This window comes from Sturnus vulgaris, chromosome 3 (assembly GCF_052056855.1).
Source record: "Sturnus vulgaris isolate bStuVul1 chromosome 3, bStuVul1.hap1, whole genome shotgun sequence".
NCBI classification, from domain to species: Eukaryota; Metazoa; Chordata; class Aves; order Passeriformes; family Sturnidae; genus Sturnus; species Sturnus vulgaris.
Genome location: NC_142245.1, coordinates 83,685,906 through 83,712,951, shown reverse-complemented (window position 1 = coordinate 83,712,951; position 27,046 = coordinate 83,685,906). Strand labels below are relative to the sequence as shown.

At 43.7% G+C, this 27,046-nt stretch overlaps 2 protein-coding genes across 3 annotated transcripts in view; one reads left to right on the top strand and one right to left on the bottom strand.

The window, feature by feature from the left end:
- Nucleotides 1-1,655: 1,655 nt before the first annotated feature.
- On the bottom strand, nucleotides 1,656-4,962 carry HTR1B (5-hydroxytryptamine receptor 1B). Its single transcript, XM_014870199.2, has 2 exons — nucleotides 3,711-4,962; nucleotides 1,656-2,809 (listed from the first exon to the last, which is right to left on the bottom strand). The coding sequence occupies exon 1, from the start codon at nucleotides 4,904-4,906 to the stop codon at nucleotides 3,773-3,775; it is 1,134 nt and encodes a 377-aa protein (XP_014725685.1). The 5' UTR covers nucleotides 4,907-4,962; the 3' UTR covers nucleotides 1,656-2,809; nucleotides 3,711-3,772.
- MEI4 (meiotic double-stranded break formation protein 4) overlaps nucleotides 4,720-27,046 on the top strand; it is a 165,854-nt gene continuing 143,527 nt past the window's right edge. The window contains exon 1 of one of the 2 annotated variants that reach the window (XM_088162135.1): nucleotides 4,720-4,852. Coding sequence is in view for 1 of the 2 variants with exons in the window: in XM_088162134.1 (XP_088018260.1) it covers nucleotides 23,867-23,925 (59 nt within the window). In the remaining variant the exon portion in view is untranslated. Of the gene's footprint in view, nucleotides 4,853-22,242; nucleotides 23,926-27,046 lie in introns of those variants that run through there. The other variant, XM_088162134.1, reaches the window with a different exon arrangement.

Genomic DNA, 27,046 nt, shown 5'->3' with positions numbered 1-27,046 from the left:
GGATGGACAGAAAGGACAGCCTCTCCTACTAAAACTTTCAGATGCTCCATCCTCCCAGAGGCAAGAGTGCAGTGACCAGGCACAGCAAGGGAGCCGAAGAAGCAGGACAGCAGTATTCTCAGACCTCTTCAGAGTCAAAACTTGACCACCACATCCCTGAGCATCTTTTAAAATCTAGATTCAACTAGGACACACTCTGCTAAGCTCACACAGGACACTCTTCCCACCCTAAAACACTCCATGTGAATCTTGGAACACACTTTACATATTTTTCCTTTCCGGCACTGAGCAGTGTTTGCCCTACATTTCTTCTCTTTCACTGCGAACAGACGCATGTCCTCACTCTACCCATCCCCGTGTGAATGTTTTTCCGAAGCAGATGCTGCTGCTCCAGTAGCACAAGGCCTTTAACTACCAGGTACCTCAGCAGGGCTCAAGCCAGCCTCCTCTCCTCTGTCTCCAAGGCAATCAGGGCAGCTTCCACACTGGCTGTCTTCCCAAGAGCGAGCATGGCTACCTAACTGTTCGCTTGTGCAGAGAGTTCAGCATAAACTTAAAAGGATATTTTCTTGATGAATTAGCTCCTCGGCAAAATCTTCACATCACAAGAGGGAGCTGGGAGCATTTGCTGCCTGTTGTTGAAGATGAAGGTATACTCCAACATTGTGAGGAACTCAAAGTCCAACTCCTGAACATCCCTGTTCTCCAAGCCCCCTAACGTCATAAAACTGACAGAAAACTCAACTCTCTGAAAATGCTGAGAATACTCACTTTAAACCTCATTTTTCACACATGTAAGAAGCCTAGTGAGAAAGAATTTGGGGTAAACAAAACTCATTCTACAAGATCAAAAAATGACAAATGAAAATTGGTTAAGCATTTTTTTATGGTATCTTCCTTGCTTTTTTCACACCATATATGCAAAAACTCCCATAAATTTAACATTATTATAGGCATTTCAAACAAATAAAATAACATTTTAGAAAACTCCTCTTAACCTCATTTGTCTTCAATAATTTAAGAGGGTACTTTCTAGAACCATAGTATAGTAGCTCTCTATTTTAGAGGTATGCAATTTCAAGGCAATTTTTTTGATTTCTTCAAATTACTGAAAATGCTTATTTTCCACTGCTTCAATTTGTATCTTACAGACTTCCTCCTGCCTATGACCAGTAGAAGCACAAAGGGTCATGCACTTTCTTTACTATCCAGTTAAGTAAGTTATTGTTATTATTACCTGAATAACTCTCTGAGGAATAGCAGGCAGATAAATCATGTAAGATTTTTCCAGTCTTTTAACAGCCCCCATTTAGAATACATACACACAGCTTTAAATGAACATTGATTACAGTATCCACCAGATGCTAAAGTAAGTTTTGTTTGCTTTTAAAGGAGTACGAAAAATATTTGTGATAAAAACCTAAACATTTTTTCTGACATTACATGAAAATAGTAAGAATCATACCTAACAGAACTGCTACAATGAAAGTAAAGCTGCCTATTAAAAAACTGACAGCCAATTGAAGCTTGTAATTTCAACCTTCATCAATTGCTTTCTTGAGTGACTCATCAAATCAGTGTTACCTAAAAAGTCAATACTGAGAAAGAGGGTAAACCAATAAATACTCCTTTCAGTCACACAATTGCTACCACTCTTGAGAACACAGTCAAGCGTTTTATTGTTTATACTCATTTTTACACATAAGAGGAACAATCAATGCAGTTCTACCACAGCAGGTGGACCATATCCTGAAACTGCTGAATATGCATAGACCTGTCTTAAGGTCCAATCAGGAGAAAAAAAAAATTTAAAAAACCAACAAAACAAAGGAAGAAAAAACTAAAAAACATAGGGGGGGAAGTAGGAAGGCAAGAAATTTCACTAACATCAGTTAATTCATGATTCATGGGTATTTATTTTGCAGGTGAAATAGCTCTTCTGAAAGAGCAAACTGCTTCACTTCTTTACAAAATACACTAAATAATGTTAAGTACTTAGAGAATTCTAAATTTCGCAGTGGTTCATGCGGTAAGGGTGTGCAACCGACACAAAATGGAAAACATGGTTACAGCATCAAACTGCTACTTCTATTCCCAGCTGGTTTATGGAAAAGGTCATTTGACTTCTTGATTTCTGCTCTTATGGAGTAAAACCAAGAAGTATTTCCTTTCTAAAGGCAACTATGAGGACAGACTACAGATATGCAGTGCAGTTGAACAGGTCTACAACTCTTGTTTCTAGAGCATTTGCATTTACTATTGTTTTGAAATACAAATATAAAACTTTTGCACACTGTTACTTCTCACACATGTTCAGCTGAAGGAGTCATCTACAGAATTTACTGACATGCTCCTATTTTAAACGTGAGTTTTTCTCCTCTTGGCCTCATGGGTGAAGGGAGCAACTCTTTCCACTGAAAGAAAGAAATTACAGGTGTGCAGAAGTACAACTATGCTACCAACACAGACAGAGACAACTGTGCTCTTGTGCACACCCTTACAACCGGCCAGAGAACAAATTAAGAAGTTAAGCCTGCAAAATAAATGGAGTTTACTCTCAAACTTTTTTTCTTCATTCCAGATGAATTATAGACCTTGATTCGAGGCTGCCCTCTTTTTTTTTTTTTTTTTTTTTTTGCAACTGATCTGCGTGCCTATTGGAACAGCATCTCTGCCAGAGTCATTACACTGAAACGCAGAGCTGAGCAGTTTGGTGGCAGAATGTATTGACGTTTTTGCAGCATCATGAGTCTGGCAACTGGGCTTGGGGAAGTTTCAAGCAGTGGGTCTTTACAATAGCAACTTGATTCTGCAGACAAAAAGCAAAAGATTGGCAGAATTATTAAAGTATCACAATAAAGGCATGTATGCATTCTGCAGAACGTGGCGCTGAGTTTAGTGATGAGCTGGTAGCCACCGGTGTCAAGAGGCGCGGAAAGGCAAAGCCCTTCGGTGTGTGAAGAGACACACCGAGGTGTCGAGTCTCCCACAGTGGCTAAGGAGCAGCTTTCCTCTCGGGACGCCGGCTCGCAGCCGGCTCCGCTCCCGCAGGAGCAGCCGGAGCAGAGGAGGGCAGAAAGAAGTAAGGCTGGACTTTGTCAGCAGCCTTCACCTGGGGTCTGAACTACCTCCCTTCCTCGACAAAAAAAAAACAAAAAAAAAAAAGAAAAAAAAAACCAAAAAAAAACCCAACAAACACCCCAACAAAAACATCATGCCGCTGATTCCGGGGCTGTATCGAGTGCCTCCCCAGGGGGCTGCACGCCCAGCGGTGCCCGCAGCTGCCGGCGGGGCCGGAAGGCGGCACCGGGGACGCCGCCGCGGGCGGGGACCGGCCCGGCCCGGCGCTCTCCGGGGAGCTCGGTGGCGGGCTCGGAAAGCGAGTGCCGTTTAGCACTAATTGGCCGGAACACGGGCATTAGCATACGAAATGGTGGGAGATTGGTTTAATAGGTGGAATAAAAAGCAGATTGCCGTAAGTCACTCCCTGCGAGCTGGAGGGGGGGCTGAGGAGAGGGGGGCACACTCGACGCGCGCACACACAGATTGTGAAATGCCAGGAGCGCGCAGCATCCCCAGCGCTCGCAGCCACTCGGGAAGGGTCTGAACACCGGCTCTTTATGGGGCCGCACCCCCCCGCCCCATTGCCAGCCCCCCACCTCCCCCCGAGCACCGCGGCTCTCCGGGCAGGGCGGGGTACGCGGACCTACCTGTGGCGCCGGGCGCGGGCGTGCATGGGGGCTGCCGCGGGGAACACATCGCATTCAACATTTCAGCCTGTGCATCGGAAACGTATGAGTTTGTGGAAAGCTTGTTTGAAGTCTTCGTTAGACATAGTATAGATGACGGGGTTGATGAGGGAGTTGAGATATCCAAGCCACGTGAAAAAGTCAAAGATGGCCATGTGGAACCAGCAAGCGTCCTTGCAAATAGGCATCACCAAGCTGATGATGAAAAAGGGCAGCCAACACACGATGAAGGCTCCTAAAATAATCCCTAAAGTCTTTGTAGCTTTCCGCTCTCTAGCGGCCGTCAGCTTCTTTTTCTCCAGCAGGGCGTCCGAGACCTTCACCTTCACCTGGTTCATGTACACGGGGGAGCCCGTTTCGCTGGATCCCTCGGGAGCCTTGGAGTTTATGGACGTGACGGAGGAGGTCGACCCCGGGGAGTCTGTAATTAACTGTGCCCGCGTTAGTCTTTTACCTGCTTTCTTTGGCGTCTGCTTCAAAATCCGCGACCTGGCTTCCACGTAGATCCTCCCGTAGAGGGCTATCAGCAGCAGAGTGGGGAAGTAGAATGCTCCTACTGTGGAGTACACGGTGTACAGGACGTGGTCCGTGTTCACCACACAGTTAGATACTTCCTCGGCCTTCGCCTGCCGCCAAAACAAAGGGGGCATGGAGATGCAGATGGAGAAGATCCATACCAGTGCGATCATGCCCGCTGCCCGCTTGGGAGTCCGTTTCGTGGAGTACTCGACGGCGTCGGTGATCGCCCAGTAGCGGTCCAGGGCGATGACACAGAGGTGCAGGATGGACGCCGTGCAACAGGTGATGTCCGAGGACAGCCAGATATCGCAGACGATCTGACCCAGCGTCCACTTGCCGGTCACAGTGTACATGGTGCTGATGGGCATGACAAGGATGGAGACGAGGAGGTCGGTGACGGCCAACGAGGCGATCAGATAGTTGGCCGGCGTGTGGAGTTTCCTCGTCTGGTAGACCGTGGCGATGACAAAGGCGTTGGAAAGCACCGTGGCCAGGGTGACCAGCGCCAGGACGACGGCGAGCACGATCTTCCCGGAGAGGGGGGTGGCATCTTGGTAAATCACTTCCTCGGCGCTACAGTTTCGGTAAGAGTCGTTGGCGGAGCCCAACTGCGCCCGGCAGGGGCCGGCCGGCTCCATCCCTCCGCGGCCGCCGCCCCCGCAGACGGCGGGGCTCGGCGCGGCACGGCGGGGCCGCTACCCCGGCAGGACCCCGTCGGCGCCGGGGGAGGGCTGCAGCATCGCCGCGCCGGCACCACCTCCCGCCCGCCTGCCCGCCCTTCCGGGCGCTCCGAGCGGGCTCCGCGGAGCCTCACTCCCCACGGGAGAGGGAGCAGGGCAAACCGGGGACCGGGTGCGCCCGCTCGCCCCGGCAGCTCATCGCCCCGCCGCCTGCCCGCGGAGCGCGGCGAGCCCCGGACATGGGGCTCCGGCCCCGGCCGCCCCTAAGCGCAGCCCCGCCGCCCGCGGCTCCACACCGTGTCTCGACGGGCGCGGTGGCAGCGCCGCATGCCCGCGGGCGGCGGCCTCGCCCCCCGGGCTGCGGGCGCGACGGCGGGGGCTGCGGGGGCAGCGGAGCCGCCCCGCCGGGCCGTGCCTTCACACGCAGCCCGCCGCAGCAAGTTTGCAGCCGCCGCCGCGGGTGGAGCAGGAGGAGGAAGAGGAGGGTCCGCGGGAGGCAGGGGGGGAGACCACCTCCCATTGCGCCCCGCCGCGGGCCATGCTGTCGAGGCCCGGCCTCCGCCCAGCGCCGGCAGCCGCGGGCAGGGGCCGGTGCGAGTGAGCGCCGAGCAGCCGCCGCCCCTTATATAGAGGGCGGCGCGGCGCGGCTCCGCCGGCACCGAGCAACCGGTGCCGCTCTCGGGCGGGCTGCCCGCCCGCCTGCCCGCGGAGGAGGAGCCGCCGACCGCCTCCCTTGGCCCTCCCTCCCGCACCCACCAGCCGCCCGACGGGGAGGGGGGTTCGGCCGCTCCGGCCCCGCGCACCGCCCCACCGCCGGCCCCCCGCCCCTGCCCCTGCAGGCGTCGGGAGGAGCCCGAACTCGTCTCCCTCCCAGGCGGGGAGCAGCCCCTCCCCTTCCAGCCCGACGAAGATGCCACGGCACGGGCGGATGCAGGTGTTCGTTAGTCGTGCTGTTGTTGTCATCCTATCCTGCACCGTGCCCGCTACGCCGTGAGGCTGGGCGATGCCGGGCTCCCCAGGGAGCCCGGCGGGGCCGGGGAGTATTGCCCGCCGCCACGTCCCTCGCGGCGTTACAAGTGCCGCTCGGTGCCGGAGCTGGGCGTGCGGGAAGGGCCGAGGCGACCGAGACGGTGCGGGACAGGGGCGCAGCCGGAGCGGGCCGGCACCGCCCGGCACCGCCCGGCACCGCCCGCCTCGACCGCCGGGCGAGGGGCTGCGCAGCGCGGCCAGCCCCGCTGCAGTCGAGGTGTGCGCCCCCCCGGATCTCATCGCCTGCTTTACACTTGTAGTAATCCCGTGTCTTCCGGGCTCAGGCTTTCCTACTATTTTTTTTCCCCTTCCTTTTATATTTTTCCCTTTATTTTTCTGGTGTGCTTGGAGGGGCACGGCCGCTGTCGAGCAGCCTTGATGTGCCCCACAGGCTCCTCCAGCGCTCGGCAGGCGGGGACGCGGGACAGCGGGAGCACGCGTTTGTCCAGGTCCCGCAGCTCCTGCCAGCTTTTGTTCTCAGCAGCCGCAGGAAAGTTTTGCACACAAAGGGAGTGCGAGCTTGCTTTTTTGCTGGATCAGGATAATACCAAGATCGGTGAAATGTCTATGCTCCAACCCGATTAAATCTCCCGAAGATACCACGACAAATTCAGTTAAGAAGAGACAAGCATTTTCAGTCTGCAGGCATGTTTGTGCACATCTCCACGTGCTGCTACGTGCCCAAGTTCCCTGTAAACTCTCAGCACTTCCCTCTTGGACATCTCCTCCTGGCTGTTTTCCTCTGTCATGGAAAAGCAGTTTCCCTGCGGCCCTGTCCTTTTTGGGCTATGCTCAGCACCACACAGAGCCAGGCACTGCAGTGTTCTGCCTGGGACATCGAGCTCCTGGACAGGGTGAGAAAGCACTGCATCCTTGAGCAGGAGGGACTGGCTCACCTGAGAGGACGCAGCTCAAGAAAGTACCACAAGAGGAGGCTGGAGAGGATCCATCATCACCCAGAGGGGCTAGGAAACTCTAGGAAGAGAAGCACTGAACTGAAGAAGAGTCAGGACTGCACAGCCGTGTGGTAAAGTCCTGCAGGGACAGCCCCTTCGTCCTTGCTTCGGCACAGGGCAACATGCCCTGATCTTGAGATGTGCTAAGACCCACAAGTCTCCTGAGATCAGAAAAACAGTGGTGGTGCTTGAGATTTTGTAAGATCTGTCCCAGATCTTTAGTTAAGCTCTCAAGAAACGAGGTGGGGGAAGATTGCCTTGAATTAAAGAAAGTGTGGCAGTCAAAGTTTGCCAAAATTCACTGAACAGACAAGGAAGATGAAACGTCAATGAGCCTTTCTGTTTTCCTAAAAGGTTATGGGGATAGGGTTTGGTCAGTTTCCATGTTTTTATTTTGTGGTGCCTCCTTGTGTTCAAGCAGGAACCACCTCCTTTTGGTGCCTGATAATTGGTTGGAGCCTCTAGACTTTACTGCATTAAAAAGAATAATACAGAGCTGTCTGCATTCTTCTGATCTCTTTCATAGGCAGAGATTTTATAATCCTGCCTTCTAATACAGTGTGATATTGCTTTCACTTCTGCTCAGCATTTCTGGCTTAATTTAGTTGTGCTTAAGTTGGCAACTGCCCTCAAGCCTCTGTAGCTCCACATCCTTCCCAAATAGGGTTACATATCTGAGAGGAATTTAAATTCAAAACACCAATAATAACAAGAGGAAAACCTAGCCCTTCATTCAATTTTGGAACAGCTTGCCTCTTGTGCAAAGGTTCTTCTGATAAAATTATAGAGCTTCCAAGGGCAATGTTCTAGCCCTAGCCCCTGTCATCAGCCATGGTGTGTAGTGTAGACAAGTATTATGTGAATGGATAATGAGTTTTGGCCACCCTACTAATGTCACTGTTTACTCTCATTCTAAAATATTTGTGTTCTGTGCACAGATTTTGCTGTTGCCCTTCTCCATTAATTCTGGGTCATTATTCATCAGTAATCATTGTTCATTGCTTCCCTCTTTGTCTTGCCAAGAAGATGATTTTTTTTTCTCCCTCATTTGTTTACTTCCATTGTGCTTGCTGGTTTCTCACTCATTTCTGTAGCACTGCTGCAAGTGGTCAGCAAAATGTTCACCCAGCATGTGACAGGTCTAGCTGTAGTGACCTCAGCTCACCTGAATTCCTATAGGGACCACCTGGTCTTCCTGGGTGGGGTCAGTAAGTATTCCCCACGCTTCTCTCTGAGGCTTCAGACTTGGGTTATGAACAGCTGCAGGAAGAAAGTGAAGCCAGCTTCCTAACAGTGGTCCCTGTCATGGTGCTGCATGTCACTGCTGGAGGAGCATGCAGAAAACATGTCCCCACCCAGGCACTGGAACTGCTGCTTTCTTCAGGCTGTGCATGCTGGCTCCAAAGGATTTGTGTCACAACAAGGGGTTTTAAAAGACTGGTCTTCATCTCTGCTCTGCCAGGCTGCACATAGCCCTCTGTCACAACTGGACTCCCAAGAGCCAAGGCTTGATGAAAGCACCAGATTCTACCTAGATCATCAATAAGCACTGGAGTCTTGGAGTGCCAGTCAGACACATATTGTGAATCATATGTATTATCACATGAACGATCGTATCTCACTGCTGTGCTGTTGTCCGGAAGCTTGCATTTCATTGTTTATTTTCTCCTCTCCTAACTGGATCTGAAAAGATGCTTATGAGAAGAGATCTTATTTCCTGAAGCTTTTGGCTTCTGTGCAGAGGCAGGCATAAAATTAATTTCTTTCTGCTGGCATAAGACTGTTAATACTTCTTATATCCAGATTTTGATGTACTAAAATACCCAAATATAGAAACTGCAATGAAAACTGAGCCTATTATTGGTTTATTGCTTCACAGACTGCCCATGTATGGCGTAAATATCTTATAAATAAATTAAAGAGATAAGAAAGGCACGTAGAAACAAACCTAAGTACAGAAAGGAAAAGTCCTCATGGTACAGTCAGATCTGTCCTAGCTACAGATAATGTTGTGTGGGTTTTAGATTTTGCATCTTTTAGGTATATTTGAACACAGGTCTTCGTGCATGATGCAAACTTCACCTCTGCTCTTGACTCAGCTGGTAAGTTGTGTGTAATGGCATCTGTAGCCTCCTGCACTGTGATGAGATTCAGACTCATATTTTAAATAATGAAATTCTGAGTCCTTCTGTTAGCAAAGATAACCTCCGCTATCAACACAGTGGTATTTTGTTGAGTTTGCCAACAGGCAAATAACACTAATGTCTGTGTGAAGTTTCTCAATGTTAACTTTGAAATACAGCTAAGGCCATATAAATGCCATCACTTTTAAGTCACTAGTCAAAATAAAATCACCCAGCTTGAGTTACTGAAATTTAATTATAAGGAACAGCTGGGCCTAGTTTTGATTTTTACTCTGAGGACCCAGGCAAAGAAACAAGCACGTGGGCTCAGAAGACACAAATACACACTGAGTTTCACAACCCATGCTGGTCAGGCACACTTGCTGAAAAATGCGCTGATGCCCTCCAAAGATCATTCAATTACCCTGAGTGGGCAACTGAGGTCAAGCAAAAAGAGCCCCTCCAGTCCTCCCTTATCCTCCCTTACAGTGGCTCTAGCAGCTAATCTCCATTCATTGCACTGATCCTCACACATTTCAGTTCGTGGAGGTAGAAGTTGAGGCTGGTGTCTGTTCCTCATTCATCTACAAGGAATTTGATTTTTAACGATGTTCCTGGAGATACTCCACAGGCAACCACTTCAGTCCTGCCCCATCTCCTCTCCTTGAACACTGGCCATAATTTTCCTGCTTTAATACAAATCAGAAGAATTGACTGCTTGTGTGGAAAGGGCTGTGGTTTCTGTCTGAGGCTGCTGGAGCCTCAAATTCACACTAAAATCAGTGCAAATGCCTGTTTTGGTGCCAGAGGATCTGGCTCAATGATCATCACTCCAGTTCAAACTGTCTCCAGTTATATATCTGAAGGGATTTTAACCTACCTGCTATAATATGGGTGGATTATAACCTGCTATAAAATGCATGCATATCCATTGGGGAATGATCTGTGGAAAATAGCTATGACAGTATGACATAAAGGTACAGCTGTCTAGGAATAAAAGTCAATGGCATAACCTTTAGCACCTATTCAGCATTAAGGGAAAGTACAATGCATTTAGACTTTGTAGGGATTCAGATGAAAAAAGGTCTTAGTTTCTCATCTGCCCAGGTCTGCCAGAAGATAAATTCTCCACTTTTAGATATGAACCTATATCAGTTTTAAAGCATTGTCCCACTTCAATATGTTCCAGTCTTTCTGTCTGATTTAGAAAATGGAATCTCTAAAGGTCTTTCAGGATCCAGAGTTGATTTCAAAGGGGTTCCAAATATCAAGTTTTCAGAAATACTGAACACTTTTTGTTTAAAAAAAATAGTCTGCACACATTTGAAAGCAACAAGCTATTAAAGAATGAAGCTTGATGGAAACTTGTGGAATGCAGTGAATCACTGCAAAGAAGTAAAACTGCAGAAAATTAAGAATCAAATATTTTCCTTGTGAAATTATTATGTCAGCATTGATTTAAGGGGAGCTACAAAGATTCCTTCCTATTAGAGATCTGCTTCTTCTGCAGGGCTAATTAATATTTATCTAGGAAAGAAGGTAACATATGCTAAGCCCACTGCCACTATTTATAAGCCTGCTCCAGTCTTTGTTCCCGGAGGTAATCAGAAGCTAGGAGCTTTTGCTGGCATGCAGATTTGCGCTGCTAATTTAATAAAATGCATCATCCATTAATTTGAGTCCTTTTAGGATGTTTACTAGTTGACAGTTTCTTTTGCAGTATGAGACTTAATTGCAAAATTTAGTTGTCTGTTCTGCTTAGCAAGAGGCTTAGAGAGAGATGCTTCTTAGAACCTGCTGAAATTCAGGAACAGAAGCAGTTTTGAAGGCCACAAAGGTCTTGTAGGCCTACTTTCATCAGCAGATTAGTGTAGCAAGACTAAAGCAGTAGTGAATGATCATAGCATCATTCAAGTATCAGAGCTTTGCAAGGTCAAGAGGCCCTTTGAGAGATTCAGGGTACGTACAGTTATTCTCAGCAGCACTTTGCAAGGTAGAGCACAGCAGAAGATCTCATTCTGGTCACAAGGGACAGTTTCTGTAAACCAATTAAATCCAATATAATCTGATCTTGGAGAGAGGCTGTTAAGAAATTGATGGTCTGCATGTTGCAAAGTGTGAAATTCATGAGTGAATCTACTAAAAAAATAATTGAGTCAGCAAAGTCCATCAGCATCCAGCAGTGCTCTATGGATAGGTCTTTAGGGAAGAAAACAAAGGCCCAGAAGAGGTAGGTAAATAAAATGGTGTCACTTGAGGCTGCTTCCAAACACAAGGTATACATGCATCCCACTGCTTGGAAGCAGAATGTGTCTCATTTGGCTTTTCTCAAAGTAACCAAGTAGAACTACAGAGCCAGATCAGAACATTGTCCCAATTGTAATTATTTTCATATTTCTTTTCTTATTTCCCAATCTTTTCATTACCCAAAGAATGTTTAACTAACCACCCTAACAGAAGCTGTGAAAGTGCATGTCTTTATGTCTTGTGTTTAAGGTTATTTATTGGGGAAGGGAATACTTTACTGTAAAAGATAGATGGGATCTTTATCATATTTAGAAAGATGTGTCTTAACTCTCTTTACAGGAAGAAATCAGTCTTAAAGGATTCAGATCTCAGGTAGAACATGCCCATAAAGAGGTTTTGAGGCGATCTGAAAAATACCTTGGCTTCTAGATGTAGCCTTTAAAATGTTAGTGGATTTTTAAAAAGTTGAGATGTGGACTTATTTGCCAGATGGTCATGTCTGTGTTTGTGGAAGCAGAGTCAGATAATTTTATTTTGTAGCTTTTAAACTAGTTGTGAATTTCCTGGGTTTCTCTTTCTTTCCTTAGGCAAATCCTGCTATGTCCCTTCCCCAATTCTTACTCTCCATAGTTCCATCTATGCGCTCCAGGAGCTCTGCAAAGGTACACGCTGGGTGCACAGTATACCTCTTAGAGAGCAAACCAAGGCTTCCAAACATAAGCAATCTGCTTCTTACCAACTACTATAAAATATGCGTCTATAATTAAAACAAAATAAAAAACCCAAACAAATAACAACAACAAAAAAAAGCAATCTGAAGCTCACTCTTGGTTTTCTTATTACTCTCAAGCATTTCTGGACTTGGCCCAGATCTGTCCCCACATCCCCATTAAAGTTCATGACTTTTCATCCTAGCGATGAACTTTCTCCCCCTCATTTCAAAACTGCTTTAGTTCCTTCTCCATATCTTGCTCCTGCAGCTTGGCACACATCTGCATGAGAGCCTGACCTTCTGTGCCCTCACTCTGCTCCCACTACTGTCTTTGGGAAGGAGGAGGGAGAATATCCTTGCATGTCCCCTCAAGACCTACAGACTCTGTCATGTTTAAAGCAGAGCCCTAAATCTTGGGGGACTGCTATACTCCAAAACCATAAACTCCCATCTATAAGTCTAGAAAATACTCGGGTGAAGTTCTCTCATTGCTCAAGTTGCCCCTGCTTAAGAGCAGCTCGAAGCTAGAGAGGTTTAATTGCTAAAACTGCCATCCTGGTTTCTATAATGTTTCAGCTATGTTTTTCTGATCTTGGAAGTTGCATTGTACCTATCTAAATGCTACCACACAATTTCATAGCCTGCTGTTGTGGCCATGACCCTCTTCTCTCTTTATCCCTTCTTCATGCATCCTTTTGCTTATCTCATTCCTCCATTATTACCTCACTAACAAGCAAATTTTCTTTACATGACTTTCAAAGCCTTTGGTAGTTAATCTATTTCTCATCACATATTCAGGTTAATTACTGCCTCCCACTAGCCTCTGATGCTGGCCCCTCCCAGAGTATATTCAATTTCAGTCAGACATCTTCATGCCCTCCCAGACTTGAGACAAGTTTCCTGTAGCAGGAACAGATATCCTCATTATAAAGGATAAAAATCCTCCCTTGCTGTGATGCCAACAAAACACACTTTACAAGAGCTGTTGATTAAACTATGACTGCTACCTATTATTCTTCCTGGTAGTATTTTGTTTGCTGATGTTTTCCCACCTGTGTGCCTCTGCTAGTGCTAATCTTAGACTGTAATTCTTTTGAGCAGAGACATTGTATTTGCTACTATGAAAATAGCTTTGAGGGTCCTGATTCTACACTTTGAGTGGCATGGAATAAACTCTTTGTCAATAGTAGCTATTAATATCTTCTCTTGTGTTGTTTTTAATCTGTACAGTTCAGAAATCACTGTCAAGATCTAAGCTGGGCAGGGGAGAGAAAATATAATGAAAGCCTCGTGGGTTGAGATAAGGGCAGGGAGAGATCACTCAAGCAGTTACTGTCATGGGCAAAACAGACTCAACTTGAGAAAATTAGTTTAATTTATTACTAATCAAATCAGAGTGGGGTAATGAGAAAAGAAACCCAAATTTAAAAAACCTCCCCACCACCTCTTGCTTCTTCCTGGGCTCGACTTCACTTTTGATTTCTCTACCTTCTCCCCCCAGGCATCTCGGGGGGATGGGGAATGAGGTTGGCGGTCTGTTCATCACACATTGCCTCTGCTGCTGCTTCCTCCTCAGGGGAGAACTCACACTCTTCCCCCGCTCAGCGTGGCGTCCCTCCCGTGGGAGACAGTCCTCTGTGAACTTCTCCAGCGTGAGTCCTTCCTATGGGATGCAATTTGTAACAAACTCTTCCAGCATGGATCCCTTCTGCAGGATGCAGTCCTTCCTTCGGGCACACCCTGCTCCAGCATGGGTCCCTCACAAGGTCACGAGTCCTGCCAGCAATCCTGCCCCAGTGTGGGCTTCTCTCCGTGGGTCCATGGGCTCATCCAGGAGCTGGCTCCAGCACAGGCTTCCCATGCAGTCCCAGCCTCCTTCAGCTGCACCCACCTGCTCCAGCGTGGGGTGCTCCAGGGGCTGCAGGTGGATATTTGCTCCAGTGTGGACTTTCATGGGTTGCAATCTCTAGTCTGGCATCTGGAGCACCTTCAGCCCCTCCACCTTCACCTTCACTGATGTTGCTTAATGTAGAGCTGCTTCACGTATTCTCTCACTCTGCCCTTCTGCTACAGTTGCAGATACACAGGGTTTTTTCTCCCTTCTTGAGTACATTATCCCATTGGCACTCCCACCATCCCTGATGGGCTCAGCCTTGGCCAACAGAGGATCTGTTTTGGATCTGGCTGGCACTGGCTCTGCTGGACACAGGATGAGCTTTAACAGCTTCTCACAGAAGCCCACTGCTACCAAAGCCTTGCCATGCAAACCAAACACAGCAACAAATGGCTGATCCACGTAAACTGACATGATCAGCACAGAGGACAGTTCAAAATAAGATCAACCAGAACCTACAAAATAGAAAGGTTCCTCACTATCTGTTTGAGAAAACCAGTTTTGCTATATGTTTTCTTATATTTTAAAGATAAGAACTGTCCCTTGTTTACCTTATGCAAGTAGTGAGAAATAAACAAAAGAACAGACTATTAAAATGTAATGTGCACCTGGTTGTTTGCTTCTATTGCAGCTCTGAATTCTGAGCTATAGAGATAAAAGGGGAAAAACACCCACCCTACTAGAAATTATGTTCTTCAAGACTGGGGTTTTGAGAAGTAGAGAACATAATTACCCTTTCCTTTCTGCATCTGCTTCTTACCTGCCCTAAAACATTAAGTTCTCCAAAGTCTCCCCAAAGGATAATATTTTACTTAAACTTGATTATAAGAATTGGGGGTTTAATCTTAAGTGAATCTGCCTAACTTCTTCCTAACATGCATACACTTAATTTAAAACTTTAAGCACTTGGACATGGCAGACAGGACTTCTATTATCAGTGACTTCCCAGGTCTCTTCCTCTCTCCTTTCACTGTAGTGCAAATATTGGCATTTATTGTTGGAAATGGTTTTTATTAGGGTACATTTCTTGCCTCAGCAGACTTTCTTACTGGTTTATGTAACATTAGGAATTAATTTACTCCTGTCTTCTGCTGTGCTGCCCTATCAATGACCTTTGGACCAGTGGTGACAAACCCAGTAATGTAGATTGCTCTTTTACATGATTCTGAATATAAATCTGATAAAACCTCAGCAGTGCTCCCACTTCCTACATCTCACATTTACATTTACACTTTGTAAATTCCTGAGAAAAAGAATTTTTAGTTCCATGTTCTGAGAGAGACCTGCAAGAGTTCAGTAGTTCCCTTTTCAAAAAAAAAAAAGCATTTTGGTAGCATTGTTCAGTCTTTGACATTTTGACTGCCAGTAAGTACACAAAGTCCTTTGAGACATCATCCTCTGGGGAGCCATGAAACATGGGTCAGCCAGTTGTTGACAGCTAATATTATTTGGCTGAAACAGTATGAGGAAAGCTATTCCTGGAAGCTGATCATTGTGTGCACTCCTTTTCTTGGATTCCTTTCATGAAAATCATTAGAGCGAGTTTAGATGTCCTCCTTTCCTTAATGAAGGGAGTGCGTTAAATTTGTTTTGGAGATCTTTAGCATAAAGTCATCTGCTGTCTTCCCACTCCCTTTTCTGTACTCAATTCTCCTTTCATTTAAAAGGGTTAGACTGCTGCTTATCGAGGACCATTTGGGCTGAAAAAGATCGAGTCTACCTGTTAACTGTTTTCAACCCCTCTGACATTCCCTCATGTATCAGCAGTTTCCAGTTGATTGCCAGTCAGATTTCCCAAATGCCACAGAAATGAAGAAACAAGTTACTTGGATGTCTAATCATAAGCATGTTTAATATGACCCTGAGACAGGAGGACTTGATGAAATGGTTCTAATGCTCTTTTGTCAAAGAGTATATATTTGGATATATTTGAAGCTAAAGGGCACGATTTTACTTTTTGTAATTTTAAGAACACGTGGTGAGCACAGCCAGATAAAAAAAGCAACAGAGAAATTTGAGGATATTTATCAAACAGTTTTAGATAATTTCAGTTTTTGCATTTTGATAATAGTAGCTTATGCAAGCAGTACCTTTACTAAATTATACAATATTCAGATGGAGGTGATTTGCAAATAGATGTGTCTCTGTAGGAAAAGTTTTGTGTGGGTTACTCCAAAAGCCAGAAATGTGAAAATATAGAAAGCTAACAGCAAATGATCTCAGGGATCAAAACCAAATTTTGACGAAATAAGGACTAAACCCCGCTGTCATTTAAGCAATGTAACTATGTACATTTACAATTAAATTCCACCCACACTACTTACATACTGGGTAGCATTTTTTGAATATTTGTAACTTGCTAAAGAATTTGAGCATCCACCTATTGCAGGAAGAAAAAAGTAACAGATTTTTAAAGACTCAAGAAGTTTCAGAGATCTCTACCCATAACTACAGGCCACACAGTTTTACCAGCTAGTACTCTGACTCAAGAATTTGTGATTGGAGCAAGAATCATAGAGGAGGAGGTCATAGAGGAGGAAGGGAAGTAATATATTTTATCAGCCCAGCTGCTATAGCTGGACAAAAAGCAGTTCTGACCCATCCCAATTCATTCATCCAGATCTCTTTTTAGTCTATTCCACTAGTGAAATGCTGGTAAAAATCTGGTTAAAACTTCCATCTTCTTTTTAGCATCAACTTGTATGCCTTAGGTGTCCAACAGTTGGTCCTTCCATGCTTCTGTCTGTTAAATTAAAGAGTACTTGGTATCAAATTACTTCTGCCAGTATAGTTCTTTACAGCCTTTAACCAGCCTGCAATGAAAGTTCATTTTTAACCTATTTCTACTGGTTAAACAGACTTGCTGTCTATAAGTCATTGTGATCTCATGCCTCTATTTTCTGATATTTGACTTCTCAGTCTCATTAGTTCCTCCTACACTATTATCCTAAGCTGTTTCTCTGATGTTACTTGAAGTTAGTGTAAGAAGACTGACAGATAGGGATGGATATCAGATATATGGTATGCACATATATCCTTATATATATTGATAGATAATAAAATTATATATCTGATAAAATATGTAAACATATATGTGTGATATATATGAATATATGTGAAAGGCAGTCACAAAAAGAAGGGAAAAACCTATTGTTCATTATTATGATGATTAGTATAAGAACTCATATAAAATCAGAGCTGCACCTTTTAAAATAAAATAAAATAAACGTATATAGCCTAGCTGCTCACTAGTAAATTGCAGATGTATTCTATCATTATATAAACTAATCCATGGAAGCAAGGTAGGGGACAATTTCAAAGGGAAACTGCATCTATCTTTGGTGCATTGGCAAGGCAAATCCACAGGCTGACCTGACCCAGCGCTGGCACCGCTGTGCTCCCCAGAGGATGTCAGGCTGGATGACTTCCAGAGGATCCTACTCCTGCCAGCATTTCTATGCTTCTTTGCACTAACGCAGAAGGATTTCTGGACACAGCCACGAGGGATTAATAAATAGTGATGACTGAATTTGGAAAGATAGCTTTAGTTATCAAGGCAGTGAAGACATAGACCTGCCCTTTTAAGTATTGCATATAAACGGGAGCAGGGAGAATCACCATATGTATTAAAATCCCATCAGAATCTGGATCCTGCTTTGTCATGCCACTGGCCACCACGTGTTAACAAAATAAGGGTGACCTGATTTTGGAAGTGTGCTGTTTGGCTTTCAGCATGAATTGCTGTAAAAACATAGGAATTAGAGAAAATAGGGATTGGACTAATGAAGTAAGAAATACGAGGGATTGCCAGGAATGTGGAAGAGCCCAGCAGAAACATTAACAGACAGCATGAATGGAAACAGCAAGCTTTTCACCTGTTCAAGTGCAGTTACAGGAGGGTACAATGTGCTGGAAAGCGAAATTGATGGAATAAAATAAATCTGATTAGGTTACTGATCAAGGCAAAGTTTTGGCTTAGCATGTATGAAAGCAAAATGTTACAATTCTGCTACTATTATTGTTGTTCTATTAATTATGCAATACAATTTGATAAAGATTCCTATGTTCTAGGCAAGCCCCATGGATCCTGTGATCTTCATAAGAATTTTCATCTAGCAGGAATATTCTGTGCCTTTAATTCTAACTATTTTTTTTTTCATGCTAGTAGAGTATTCATATGACAGTACAGCTCTTACATATCAAAGAATTCAATAAAAGGTTTAATTGCAAAGGCATTTTCCTGAAAAGCAGAAGGGTATTTATTTGCTCTTCAAATAGCCATGAGGAAAGTTAAATTAAGAGGTTTATAGTATAAGATTTATATGGGGTTTAAAGGATACCTGTCCACTTCAGCAGAAGTGGGTTTGGAATAAGCAAAATGATGAAGTAAAGAATTGCTTCATTTGTTGCCGACAAGTCAGAAATTCAAGGCTTTGGGAAGCTTGGAAATTAGCTTGAAGTAACGTTTGGGTTCAGCTTCTGCCTGATAACCACCTCTCTGATGGGTGATGTGACTGTATGGTGCAAAATGCATTTTTGTGATGTGGGAGTCTCAGCGAAGTCCCAAACCTGTTCACCCTGTCTGGCTCCTCATTAGTGAGAATGAAAGACTCACAATGTCTCTGATAAGAGGGATATGGGGGTCAACATCCAGGCAGCAATGTGTGCAGAGAGCCTGGTCTGTGCTGGATAGGGCAAAGCACTTGGTGCTGCACATGGCGGAGTCTCTGCTGCAGCAGCAAAAACCAGGGAGGCTGCCTTAGTCTGGTTGCCTCTGCAACTAAATATTTGTGGCAGACATTAGATTTTCCCTATAAAAATGTCTCTCTTGTCGGAATGATGTAAAGACTCCTAATGTAAATGAGACTCAACCCACATTGCACACTACACTAATGCTGACTTGTTCCAAAAGGAAGCACTGCTGTTCAACACTGTGTTAATGAATGGTGAGATGTATTCATTTTGAAGTGGGGAAAGGATGCCAAAGCAATCGATTAGGAAACAAGGAAAATTAAAAAGACATATTTCTTACAAAGCAACGTTAAATAGGGGCAGTAGGCTTTGGCTGCAGCTCTACAAAATTCAGATTTACTCCTCATTAAGGAAAAAAATATAGACTTTATTTGTTGACACCTAAGTTGGTACCAGAAGTGTCATTTAATGAATCATAATTAAGTTTTCTTAGATGTAAACTAGAAAGGAAAACAAAACTGCTGAACCTCAATAGTGTGGGCTGTGGAAACCTGATATTTTACCCTGCAAATTCTCAAGATTTTGTTCTGTTTGGCAATTGTCATTCTGTCATTCTGTTCTCAATTGCTTTTGCAATGCAAGTTGCAAATTCCAGCTTTATTTTTATTTAATGTAATACTTTCATATGGCAATGGCAATCAGAGTCAGAACTATGTCTGTATGACCAGCCAAAAGTAGGAAGTCATACTGTACCACACTTGAGATTTATTGTAGCTGATAATAACAGTTACTTGTAAAACAGTGAATGGAAATAAAGGCATTTCTTACTGTGGTGACAAGGTGATAAGGCAGTGATGTCTTTGAGAACCTGGATATTTCTAAGGATTTGAAACAGTCAGAAAGTATTTAAAACCTTTGAAATAATCTAAAAAACCTGAATTTCTCATGTAAGGAAAATTGTAGATATCATAAATCATTGCTTTTCTTAATCAAACAATTAATTTGTTTCTTTTGAATCTTTTATTAAGGAAAAGGAACTGACATGATTCAGATGTCTACTGTTTTGTCAATATGGGCTACTTTGGGATCCTTCTCTCTCAGAACAGCAAATTGAGCAGATTTCTTTCTATGTGGTTAGGAACTTCTACAATTCTGCACTCTCCTTCATTTCCTCTATTTAAGCATGTACTGTTCTGCTGAAAACTCCTCCTTCCTCTAGCCATCTCACCAACAGTTTCCTCCAGGCTACAATTTCCTTGTTTCCCCTTTCAGCTATGGCTTTGATTTTTTTCTTCCTCATTGGCTTTTTTGCAGTCACATTATTGCTTTCAGGAGAAGTCTCCTTGGCACATGCCTAGGGTGTTCTTGAACTTTGCATCCTCTCGTGTCATTGCGTCATTCCTCTCCCTGTTCTTCCATCTGCACATTCAGAAATCAATCAGCACCAATTACCCACTAGATCTACAGGGGTTCAGAGCTGCAGTTTGGAAAGAAAAAATGTGGAGGAGTTCAGACTTCAAAGGGGGTCTCATTCTCTTGGATCAATTTGGACTGAGAACATTGGAGTAACTTACCATTCACTGAAATGAATGCTTCCACCAGTCAATAGCTGAATAACTCAAACCTTGCACGACACATTCAATTTCCAACCAGTAAAATGCCTACTTTGACCTCTCTGGAAAAAGCTAAATGGTATCAGCAAAAGCAAGGGAAGGCTGTTAATTTTATTATCATCATTGCTGGCAAATAAAGCACTGGAGAAATATAAAGGTTTGTGTTCACAATCTGGCATATTCAAATAATGCAGATGCTATCACAGAAAATTATTTAAATGTCTAATCAGCCTATAGACCCCAAATAATAAGATATTAATCCAAGAAAACTTTGAGGTCACATTGATTTGTTTAATAGTTGATGCATTTCATATAATCACAGCAAGAAAACAGAATTGATTTAAAGCTGCTATTTATGGAGATCAGCTCACTGGGAGCTGTAACCATTCAGTCTCCTGGAGGACTGTCTCACTACGAACTTCTGTGATTACTTACCCTGTTTGTGGAACCAAGAGATTCGTACCATTCTGCTCTTCTGGTCAACTTTATGATCCTGCTTCTTTGCTTACTGCCAGCAGTTCATAAAAGAGTTTCTTATTGTGGGAAGTCCAGCTTAAATAAGGAGAAATCAAAATTCAAGAGGTGAGGGAACTTAGGAAAGCACATTTTGACAAGAGTGGATGTTTGAGGAGATGAAAGCAGACTACTAGAGCATGTTGGCCTTAGCACACACCTAGTGCTTAGGAATTCACACATCACTAATAACAGACGTATTTAAAAAGCGATACAAACTTCTAAGTGCTTGGTTCTCTTGGATAATTTTGGAGGTTTCTTGAAAGTTTTGAAAATGGACTTGTCATTAAAACAAATATGAAATACAGAATTTTATAAACAAAAGAAAAGATGTGTCTGGTATACTGCATTGTGTTGCCTTTGAAACCCAGCCATAGGGGAAATATTGTAATGGGACCTACTGCTTGTCTAGCTTGGGAAAAGGATAATGTGCACTTGTTCATTTAAGTGGTATGCTACACTAGAAATGCTAAAACATCCAGTAGAAGCATTTAAAAAATACATTCTTTGAACTGCAGTTTGCAAAAACAACAGTTGGTGGCACTTTGAAACAATTTTTATTCCTAAATGCATTTGCTTATTTTAGGTGTGTACAAGACTACATTAAAATATTAAATCACCAGTCTACAGTGATTCAGATTACAATAATGACACAGAACCTATCAGCTGTCTCTGCACAGAGCACAGACAGCTTGCTTAAACTGAATCTGAAGATCTGCATTTGTAAAAACAAAGGAAGGTGTTCAGGGAGATTAATTCTTTTTAAGAAGAGTCATACAGAAATTACCAGAAGACAAAGAATGGCAAATGGAAATCAGGAAGTCACTGCAAACAGCATGGCTTGCCCTGGTCTGCAGAGGCACCGTGGTCTGAAGCAGTATCACATGTTTCTGTGGGCAGATTACTCTCGCTGAGTTTACATTTTTTGCCATGGCATTGATGTGCATGGTATGTTATGTGTATAGATTTCTGTTTTAACCAGCACCCACTAGGTAAATAGACATTTCCCAGGGTTTTAATCCCCAGGCAATGTGAGGATGAAGAGCAGAGAAAGACTGCCATGGCCATTCCAGAAGAATCAAGCATTTATCTATGGTGATGCTATCAACCAAACAAAATCACACCACCTGCACAGGAACTGCAACACATTTGATATCACAGAGGAAACCTGAGCATTACTGGAGAAAACTGATGGTTTGAAAGATATTCTCTTTCTGTTATCGCACACATTGTCTGAATAAGTGATATTTATAGTAGTTGACAAGCAAAACATGTTTCCTTGGAGATTATATACAAGCCTTTTTTTTCACAGGCCAGTTTCTTTTGAGCCATTTCAATTCCAGAAGGGACCCATCACCAGTTGGTCACAAAAAAAAAAGCCCCAGCTACAAGGATGACTTACTGCATTAGCTGTGGCCATTTGTTTAAAGGACAGAAAGACCAGGCTACAGCTGGTACTTGGCAAACTTTATAGCTTGGCCAAAGGCATTTCAGTGCCTTCTGTTTTTTTCTCTAATTCTTGCATATTGAAAATGAGAAGTCTCTGTCAACAGAGGGTAAGAAATCTGGAACCACTGCTGTTGCAAAAGATTCTTGCTTGCCATCTTGGCCCTGAGTATGTTGGTCTTGACAGCATAATCCATAAGTGATTCTTACTTAGTTTACTAAATGACATGTTTTCCAGTTATTAGTAGTCCTTTATATTGGCCAGTTTGGGTTCTGTGGCAAAATGTTTTGCTCAGCTTCTGACACGTTGTTTGATGCATTTACAAATATGGTCTTTCCTGGGAATGTTTTGCTTCTTTCTCATTTGATTACATGGGGCTGTTTGTGCTGAGGGGAGAGCTTGCAATATCCAGTATGCTAAGGCAAACCTCCTTGTTGTGAACAGTAACATTGCCTGGCATTCTAAATTTTCTGTAACGTTCTGCTAGATTGGGTGTGTGAGCTAAATGCTGATTTGAGGTGTTTGCTTTCATATACTTCCATGTTCCTCAGCTTTTGCAATGTTCTTGCTTCAGCTGTATTCACGTGGTGCTTAGGCAGCCCAGCAATGCCTACAGGTTTTGTGCCTTAGTAACTTTCTGAATCCTTGATACCCCCACACTCCCCTACCTGCAGCAGTATATTTCTTTCAGTCTGAGAACATACCTCTGCTTCAGTTTGAGATAATGTTTTGAGGCTTTTCAAAACAGTTCTCTCCAGTGCCTAATTCAGGAGTCTGAGCCAAAAAAGGATTCTTTGCTGATGCTAATGTGCTGATGCTGTTCTCTTATATGCCTGATCTTGTGCTTGCAGAGGGCTCAGAAATCTTTGTTTAGGTATTCTGTACACCTGCATGCATAGCTGCTCAATTTTCACACAGTGCTGCTTTCAGTTCAGGTGTGGATGCAGAAATACCTATTTCCTGATTTCTACCTTCAGATAACTTATGACCCACTCTTTATCTTGGCTGCTAACCAAGGTAGTAATTTTGGGCTCAGCAGTAACTATCCTTCCATTACATTTCTGACCTGCAGGCTTAATTGTTTTTATTATGCAAGATATAATTCTTTTGGTCACATTCTCTCTTTGAGCAGCTGTATCAGTTGTACAACTGTGTATCTGTTATTAATATTGGCTCTGAAGTGCCTGTAGATGCAAATCAGTGTCCCTTCCAGGGACTTCTGTCATTATATTAAATGAACTGGATCACGTTCCTCCTCCTTTATCCCTTCTTTCTTGTTCCTTCCTCCCTAGGCCAGGTGCCAAAAATGCTGGAGAGGCAGTATCTCAGCTATCAGCTTAAATTGTCAAACTGGCATCCACCTCTTACATTTCAGGGAGCACTGTAATTGAAATTCCTTTTATTTTAGGCAGTGGTAGTATTTTAAACTCACAACTATCTAAAGAATTGGCGATAGCGCTGAACTGCTTTGCTGTGAAGGGGTGGTTACAGACCAAGTGAGGAAATGTTTGCATAAATACTATGTAGGCAGATTCCCACCTAGAAAAAGCCGCTGTTTCTGCCAAAATATTCAGAATCTCTCTGGCATCCACCACAAGACAATTGTCAGACTTTATTGGTCTAATCAGGAAAGGCTTTTGCTTTCGTTTGGCGCGAGCATATTTTGCTGACAGTGATGTGAGAGGTGACCAGATGTGTTTGTTGACCGTGGAAATGCCTACGCAGGGAATCTCTTTCCTTCTTCAGCAGAGGTGAGTAGAAGTCTGCAGTTGCTCCCAAGGAGGATGGGTTGACAGCATGCTCAGTTTTTATGACCTCTCCAGGCTGCATAGGCTGGCATTAATGCTTAAGCACTGCAGGTGACAGAATGCACGAGTCTGGGCTTTACTCTGAAGCAGAGCTCTGGAATGAAAACCTTGTCTCCTGGCTGGGGAGGCTCAGCTTGAGCTTTTCTTTGTGCCACATTTCGCTCTTTTTATCACCAAAGCTAAAAATCAGGGATTTCAGGGACATAGCAGTCCCAAATTCCTGTTTAACATTTTGTTAACTAGGTAACAAGTAAACTCCAACTCTTCATTTACTAAACCAGAGAAACTTTATTAACTTGCGGCACACTTCTGTTTTGTCAGGCATTAGGAGGGACTAGCAGGGGAGAGGAGAGAATATAAATTCCAGCATTTCTATTGGACCTGGCTGTGCCTGTTCATGGCTAACTTCCAGACGTGAATGTTCAACTGTGGGTCTGCAGTGCGGGATGTGCTTGGTTTTGTTCTAAAGGTGGCACATTATAAAGAAAGTAGGACTCCAGTGGCACATGCTTCAGTCCGTAGAATGTCTTCCTTTTTCAATTGTTATCAACTAACCAAGAATTTGCAGAAATCTAGGGATGAGACTAAAAGGTGAATGCTGACTGGACACAAAGATGGGACTGGTTTGCCTCAGATAACCTAAGTGCTGATTTGCAGCCGGAGTTATTGGCAAGGAGAGCGACAAGACACAGTGTTATCTGCTCAAGCTAAAGGGAGTGTTCTCTGAAGGCTGGCTGTGGTGCTGCTGACCTTAACAAAGAAAATTTTCCTATACCATACTAAATGTGTAAATTGAAGCTTATCGGACAACAAAAAGTGAAATGTGATCTCTTTTGATTTGTTAATGGGGAATTGCTGCACAGCATGTCTCATAAGCAGTGTAACAAGTGTCACAAAGCACTCTGTATGAGAGGGAAAGAATTATCCTTTGGCAGATGGAGCTATTGGGCAACTGAGCATTTCTCATGTAGGAAAACCCTTTGTACAGAGCCAGCATTGATTGGCTTGTTTGGTTTCAGTGTGACAAGATTTTCTCAACATTCACATTTTTTGCAGAACTGATACTTACTTTCTCAGCCAGCTCATTAACTGCTGTGTTCTCTGTCTGAAAATATCTATTTAAACTCTTCGTTGCACCCTCCCAGCAACCTATTCTGATACATAACTCCCTGCCCAGGTGATACCAGAGATGTTTAACTTTTGCAGATCCTAGAATGAAACACAGTTCTTTTTCCATTTCATCAAGAATTCAGCTGCCAAGGCCAGCATCTTTATCACTCCACTTTAGCATGCATGAATGTTAAATCCATTATTTATAGGCAAATTTCTGACAATGACTATTTGTATGTCTTTGGTGGAAATTCGCCTATGTGCTCCCTCAGAAACAGACTGGCATTATATAACTTCACCTAACCAGCTATAATACCATCACACATGTATGCAGTGCAGCTCAAAAAGAAATGAAACTATTTTTATGGAACATTTCTTTTCAGGTACCAGCACATGTTACAGTTGTGAGTCTGAAAGTATTAACAGCTGGCTTATGAGGTGATATGTTTTTCTCTCTTACTGCTTGGGATCCAGTCTTAATTGTCTGTTAATGTCAAGAAGACAAGCCACTAATGATGTGCCTGTAAAACAACACAAAGAAATAATAGCTAATTCCTTTAGGTGGTCGTACATTAAAAAAACTGGAGCAGCTTCTTCCAAAAGAGAAAACTCTATGGAGTGTGTAGAGCTAGCCTTAGAAAACATGCTCACAGGTCCTGTTGTCTCATCTGCAAAGGATTTTGTACCAGGGGAAGCATGGCCCTGTCACTGAGGGCTGCTCACAAGTAAAGGGCTGAGTGATATCAGTTGTCTCTTGTCTATCTAAAATCCAAACAAGCAAACAAACAAATTATTTGCATAGAAGAAGGCTCTTAAAAACCCAACGAAATAAATAAAAGACCCACATACATATGAACAACATTATGAATTCTTTTAACCCTGTTGAGCCCAAAAGGTCAACAAAAATAAAACTGAAACAGATTCTGATGGCTTTGAAAAAGCACAGGCTTTTGCAGCCACTGACAGATTTTTCATTTCACTTGTCTCACCTGGGTGAGACAGTCACTCAAAAATGGGATCAATGACTTTCATCAATACCTTGCCCAATATTGTGAGAGGTCATCTATCATAGTCTCCCAGCACTAGGGCAATCTGCAAATAGACATTCCTTCTGTTGGAGTCATGCCCAGAGGGTTTTAGCAGGAAGGGAAAACCTCTCTGTTGGTCAAGCACAAAATAAAAAAGTCCACACTTACTGCTGGAACAGTAACAAGCTATGACAGGAGTAAAACACAAGCACCAAAGGCTTGAGAGGAAGGGATGAGGGAACATAAAGGCAGAGAAATGGCAGAGTAAGGCAGAGCCTTTGAGCTGCTGTTCCCTGGGGCTGAGAAATGGCTGCAAGGGGAGCAGCTCATGAGAAGTCCAAAGCTGTTTCCAGCACCTAAAGCAATTAGTAGATTTTTTTCAGAGGAGCTGGTGTCTGAATATTTTTGAAAACCTCCTCATAACATGACTGTGGGACAAGCTCCCGACTGCTACTGAAACATGGCTTTTGCTTAGCTGTTGACATGGAAGATAAAGCCACCCAAAAGACTCTGGTTTGGTCTGGCTGTTTGCAGTGAGTCAGTGCATGTTCCTCCTCTGTATCCAATACCAGACCCTGTTGTGTCCTAAATGTGGGAATTACTGATGTCATCAAAGGTTAATAGCTAAAGAAATAGTTTCATTTGTAAGTAGCCCTAGCTGAAAAGCTGTTAGTCATATCCCAGGAGAGCTTGCCAGCTTGCATTTTAGAGGACGCAAGGAAATGTTATTGCCTAGTATTTGTTTTATATTACTGTGTAATGAGAATGGGTGTCTTACTATTTTATATAGTGCTCAGATATGAAATACAGCTGTGCCTCTCTTGAACTGTTACTCTGGTTTGACACAAATTTCAGGAAAAGGCATAAATTTATTATAGTCCATATATACAGGAAATTCTGATCTTTGATGAAGTTATTGAATTGAC